Source organism: Falco peregrinus, chromosome 2 (assembly GCF_023634155.1).
Source record: "Falco peregrinus isolate bFalPer1 chromosome 2, bFalPer1.pri, whole genome shotgun sequence".
NCBI lineage: Eukaryota > Metazoa > Chordata > Aves > Falconiformes > Falconidae > Falco > Falco peregrinus.
In genome coordinates, this window is record NC_073722.1 from 38,456,338 (window position 1) to 38,462,501 (window position 6,164).

The 6,164-nt window shown below is 41.4% G+C and overlaps 1 protein-coding gene across 5 annotated transcripts in view; it reads left to right on the forward strand.

Moving 5' to 3' along the window:
* The window catches only part of ZNF638 (zinc finger protein 638), a 66,377-nt gene extending 60,485 nt beyond the window's left edge, over positions 1-5,892 (forward strand). For 4 of the 5 annotated variants that reach the window (XM_055794203.1, XM_055794200.1, XM_055794202.1 and 1 more), the window contains exons 23-26: positions 535-1,531; positions 3,495-3,587; positions 4,605-4,723; positions 5,581-5,892. In XM_055794203.1, the coding sequence (XP_055650178.1) occupies positions 535-1,531; positions 3,495-3,587; positions 4,605-4,723; positions 5,581-5,640 (1,269 nt within the window). In that variant the 3' untranslated portion in view covers positions 5,641-5,892. The remainder of the gene's footprint in view (positions 1-534; positions 1,532-3,494; positions 3,588-4,604; positions 4,724-5,580) is intronic. The other variant, XM_055794201.1, reaches the window with a different exon arrangement.
* Positions 5,893-6,164: the final 272 nt, after the last annotated feature.

The following is a 6,164-nucleotide window of genomic DNA, read 5'->3' on the forward strand; positions in this document are numbered from 1 at the left end:
GAAACCAAAGAGGCAAGATGGAACAGTTGAGTAGTCATCAGGATACAGAATGACTTTGCTGGATCAAAACATCTGATGTAGGCTCCTGTTCTGTAGCAGCAGCCAACAGCATATACCTAGGGAAGAGAATGAGATACTGACACAAGGTAATAGTATTTTTGAAGGATGCTCTGGAGGTATTCAGATTTTCACTAGTCTTCCTGCGAGTGCAAAAATCACGAGTATTCAGGGCATCGACCTGGTTCGTTTAATAGACATACATTTTTGTCTGTTCACCCACTGTGTTTTTGAAAAATGCTTTGAGTTTCTGAGTTAAATCCACTTACTTAACACAAATGCTGATAATGAAAACTTCTATGTGAGACTGAAGGCCTGAAAATTTGTTTCTACCCTCAAGTTGCATTTTTTTTTTGTTCCCCCCTTGAGGCAGCTTCAGCGTGTAGAGATTTTTCCATAGGCACCCTGTGGATGGAGGTGTTTGTGTCAGTGTGTGAATGTTAAATTTTGTTATATTCACATTTTTACACTTTCTAGGAAGAAGAGCTGTTTCCATTTAACCTGGATGAATTTGTTACTGTGGATGAGGTGGTAGAGGAAATTGAGTCTCCTGTTAAAACACGGCGAAATCCACCAAGGGGTAAGAGAAAAGATGGTGCTAAAAACAATTCTTCTGAGCCTAGTTCCAAGAGAAGGAAAGGGAAGAGCTCTGTGGCACGCATCGCTGAAAGTGAACACTCTTTTGTCACTTTGGATGAAATCGGTGAGGATGAGGATGTGGCTGCACAGCTAATGGGAGTTGTGAATTTAGAAGCGCTGAGTGACCCACAGGGCCTCGTTGTTGTGGATGAAGTGATGGAGGAGGAAGAACTTATGTCAGAAGCAGTAAAGGATCCACAGTCGCTTGTTACTTTGGATGAGATATCTGAGCAGGAGGACTTTAGTTCTCATAAAGATGTCCCTGGGTCAGTTTTCGAGGAGCGGGTTTTGAAAGCTGAACCCTTGGTAACTGTAGATGAAATTGGTGAAGTTGAAGAGCTGCCCCTGAATGAACCTGCAGACTTGAATATTGAGGATGTGCTGAAACACAGGGAGGATGATAAAGTGGCCGCTGAGGATACTGGAGATTGTGCTTCCTCGCAGGTGCCCGATGATCCCAGCGCTTTAGTGACGGTTGATGAAATACAAGAGGACAATGAAGATAATCCTCTAGTGACTTTGGATGAAGTTAATGAAGATGAAGATGATTTTCTGGCAGATTTCAATCGTCTAAAAGAGGAGCTAAACTTTGTTACAGTAGACGAAGTTGGAGAGGAGGATGAGGAAGAAGAAAATACTTGCCCAGAGAAAAATCTGAATGAAGATGAAGATGATGAAGACATTGTTGCTGTTGCAGGACCAGAAGAGGAGGAAATTGCTGCCATTGCAGGACCAGAAGAGGAGGATATTGTTGCTGTTGCAGGACCAGAAGAAATGGAAATTCTAGGAGATACGAGTCCAGAAGAAGAAATGATTGCAATCTCAAAGTCAAAAGGTAAGGAATCTTTCATAGGTTCTAGAGGGGAAATAAAAAATAAGATGCTCATAATCAGTGCCACGCACAAGGAGATCCTTGTAGCAAATAGAGGGAACTGAAAAAAACAAATATTTGACAAAATTAATGAAAGAGATGCTGGGGAAAAAAATGGAGACTACCTAACGCTGTAGAGATTATATATAGCCTTTAATTACAGGGCCAAACTTCATTAAAACAGGTAAGTCAAATGAAATAGACCAGGGGTCCTCAAACTACTGCCCACGGGCAGGATACGGCCCCCAGGGTCCTCAATCCGGCCCCCGGTATTTACAGACCCCCCCGCTGGGGGTTGGAGGGGGAAACCAAGCAGCCGCAGATGACTGCCTGCCACTGCATCCGCGCGCTGGCCCCCGGTTTAAAAAGTTTGAGGACCCCTGAAATAGACTAACTGGTACAAAGACGTAACAGCTTCCAAACAGGGTCTAAAGGAAAGAATGTAGAACATCATCTGCATTGTGGAATTAGCAAAGGGTTAAAAAAAGTCCTGACGCAGAGCCAAGTAGGGAGGGCTATATATAACTGATACACAAGAAGAGTTTTGGCCAAAGCGTGGGTAAAGGAAGGATCTATGTGATGTCTTCCACAAATATCGAGTTCTCTTTCTGCCTCTGCTGATGCAGCTGAGCACTGACACAGCACCTTTTGTTCTGGTGTTTTGGAAAAGCTTCTCTCCCATCTCATGCCTATTGCCTAGCAGGAGCAAGCTGACTAGTGCAGATGTGGAGGAGTTGCAGAAGCAGCAGATCTCTTACTTAAAACAGAGTATTTTAAACTTCAGTTTCTATAAACATTAGGAAAAGGATTAGTTGATTGTATGCACCCCCAAAATTACTTAAATGTTATATATTGTTTTAATCTTGTACTGTTACAGAACATAAGTTTCCCTGTGATTAACAAAAGCATTTAGTGAAAATGCAAAATACCTTCTGTTAGAAAGTCAGCTGTAAAAAGACCTCTTAAAATATTCAAGCCCTTGAGTTGATTTCTGATCTAACTGGTAGTGACACGTTGTAATAAATGTATTTGATACACAGTAAATAAGTGATTTTAGTTCCTCTTTGTATAATAGAAATTGCAGGCAAAAGAGTGGGTACAGCAAAATCTGCTAAAGCATCTTGGGGTGCAAGAGACTGATGCTGCCCATTGCGTTCCTTCGACAGCATCCTGGGTTCGTTGTTAGGGCAAACGATTTGTTGCATTAGCTTTATTTAGGATATGTTGATACCTAGATAAATATTTGAATATAGAATTAGAAAGAAACCAGATGTTTTTGATGTGTGACTCTTCACCTGCCAGTCAGACTGCTTCAGTAGTCTAAACCCCAAAGACCTTATTTATCTTGTAATGGAGGAGACTGTCAAACTCCTTGTCTCCAGAAAAAATCTTAAAATGTTGGGTTTGATCTTTCCTTAGAGCTGATTAATCTGATAATTTTATTCTGTTGGTTTTGGCTGGTTCTGTAATGATGCTGAATACTGCTGTCAGACCTGGAGCTAGATTAATCCAGCTGTTGGACCTTCAGCTGGATTAATTCATGAAGTTTGGTAGCTTGTATTATAAAGAAGTTTGAGATTTTTGGGATCATCATCACAAAGTTGGTTTGAAGCTGTTGATAAGAGGGTAGAGGACGGTAGCTGAGAGCGGCAGTGGTACGTCTGTGAAGAGTGCTGTGTGGTCAGGAGTGCTTTTGGGGTCGCTCACCACAGCACCGGGGCTGTATTTGGAAGCCTTACCTGCAGGACTGCTGATGTCAGGCATTCCTGAAAATTGCTCTATGGAAAGACCAAACCAAACAGTGGAGAAAACAGCAAGGCCCGTACAGATGGTGTGTGTTTGAAGCAGTAACGAGCTGTTATAGCTCTATAGAATATGTGTTTAAACTAGCAGATACTTTTCTTTAACATGCATTTATGGCCTCCAGTAGATCAGCTGGGATCAGGAGATAAAGAACCCGAGTCTAAGCGGAAGAAAATGGCGTCTTCAGATCTATCGAAGACGCAGAGTGCTCCAAAAGGTAAAACCAAAAAAACCCAAAACAAAACCAAACCCCACCCCAAATGCTCCATACTTTTCTTGCCGGAAGACAGCTTTTTTGCCCCTTTGAAAACACCTCCTTTGCCTTGTTACCACATTTAACTTTAAAGTCATGGCCCATAATCTGGTGGGTTTTGTGATTTGGTTTTTTGTTTTGCTTTGTGGTTTTTTAATCTTGGGTCCTACAAACGCATGTTTGACAAGTTTCTGCTGTTGGCTCGATAGCAGCACCAAAATGAAAAGTTCTTTTTTCCTAAAATTTACAAATGTAGGCTAACGTATTTATAATTAGCACAGTGCAGTGTAATATCTGCTTACTGTTCTAATTCTGTTAGGAGTTTTATTACCAACTTGCAACGTATAGAAATGAAGGAACTGCTTACATAATTTTAAAAACTGTTTAGTTTTAGGCAGTTCTGTGAGGAGCAGGGAGTTGGACTTGATGATCCTTGTGGATCCCTTCCAGCTCGAGGTACTATAATTCTATGTGTGTGTGCATATATATATATTTTCGAAGATCCTAATCTAAAATACTTTTCTGTAAAACTACTGACAACACTTGAACTGTAAAAGAAGTTGCTAGGAAAATACAGATCCTTGCCTGATGGCTTGTGTGATAATCTCTGCGACAGAAAATGCTTGTGTAACGTGCTGCAGGACAGAGGTTAAACTCGGCAAGAGTGGTATATAATAATACTTTCAAGGCCAAAAGACGCTGAGGTAGTTGCAGTGAACTTCAGATCCAGAAGGTCATTTGCCCTGTTCGCAGAAAATTGTGTCCTCTGTTTATTGAAGTAGGGCAGGTAACCAACTTGGATTAAACCCCCAATTTTTGGAATACTGAAAAAACTTAACAAACTCCCTCCCAGTAATAGCAAATTGTACAGATTTGGCTAAAGGAATCCAATTTTTAAATATTTTTGAAAGCTGTGTTTTGTTAATGGGCTGTTTCAAAGCTGTGTTTTGTTCATGTGAATGTTGTGTGCTGTCTCTTCAGATTTGGATTACCTCCTTCCAAAGGCTGGCTTTTTCTGTCAGATCTGCTCGCTGTTCTACGCAGATGAAACGTCTGTGAAAAATCACTGCAAGACACTGCTTCATCAGCAAAACATGGAGGTAATGCTCGAGCTTCTCCAAACACACAGGGGTGCAGAGAATTACCGTTCTAAAAATGGTTGCTTTAATGAGTGATACTAATTTCCTAGTGGTGCAGGGAGCTCGTCTTAATACTTCAAGGGGGTTTAGTTTAAAACTTGGACACAGACACTGTTAAATTACTCATCAGCTACATAAAGCCTTCCTTACCTGGGAAGGCATGGGGAGGATAGCTGTTACCTTCCCTTCATTTTTAAGAAATGATTTTTAAAAACTGTGCAGGTGTCCGAAAGCATGGTTTTGTCAGATTTCCTGGCTTGCTGAAACCGCAGATTGGCTGAAATATCTTGCAGATATAAAATGACCAAAAGGTCACTTTGTCAACCAGAAAACTGAAGTTTGGGATCAAAACTCCCCTCAGCCCTCAGCAGCACATCTTGCTGTGTCCCCATCCGGTGGGGAGAGGCAGCCCCTTCTGGGTGAGATGCCGGTGTGAGGGGTAGAGAACTGGGAAGGTATTTATCGACATAGGCTGTTGTAAGGTAGGTGTCATGAATACGCGGCCTGTGGGGAATATTGAATAACTATTTTATATTTCATGAGCAGACACTGGTGTCTGTCACAGTGTGAAATCCTGATACCCAATAAATATTTTGCCGCACTCCACTCGGGAGCTTCACTGCTTGGTGGCTGTGTGGGGGTCAGTTTGCGAGCAAAACTAAATGTTTTTCAGTACAAATCGCGTGTTACCAGCATAGAGAGCAGGGTGGCTTTTGGCCAGTGCCTTTGTGAACTTTGCACTGGTTTAGAGCATGATCTTGTTGCAGCTGAGGAATAACACAGCAGTATAATTTCATTGGCTGCCTTTATTTCTACAGAAATTCATGGCCAAGCAGAAGGATGAGGATAACGGTGGGGAAGAGCGGAGTTCAAGGTGATCGGAGGAAAGAAGAATTCTTTCAGTGAATTAAACTTAGGGTCCAGTCAATTTTGTGTATTTTGTTATGTTTTAATTTGTAATTTTGTTTCAGAAAGAATCATTTATGTTGTATAAATTGAGCTCAGTATAGACAGACTAAAAGAAAAACATACGGTGGCTTTGATTTATATATCAAATCATCTGACTTGGAAGAGACTTCTTTTACAAGTGTTGACATAAAATAAATGTTCTTACTGTATAGTTAACACCAGGGGATTGCGTTTGGTGTGATTTATTGTGTTTTGTTAACTCTGGATCACAACAGAGAGTAGGAGGGAATTTGTTCTTGAGTTCTCCGTCCAGTGCCACTTTACAGAGCTCTCAGCAGGCGAAATTTCACATGCTACATATGCTCCGTACTGCTCCAGAGCAGTGACCCTCATGGTGAAGATTTCAGTGATCCTGTGGATTGTTATGTTCCCTTTAGCTGGATTTTTTTCTAAGGCCTCTGTGATCTCATGGTAATTTTGGGAAGATAAAGCC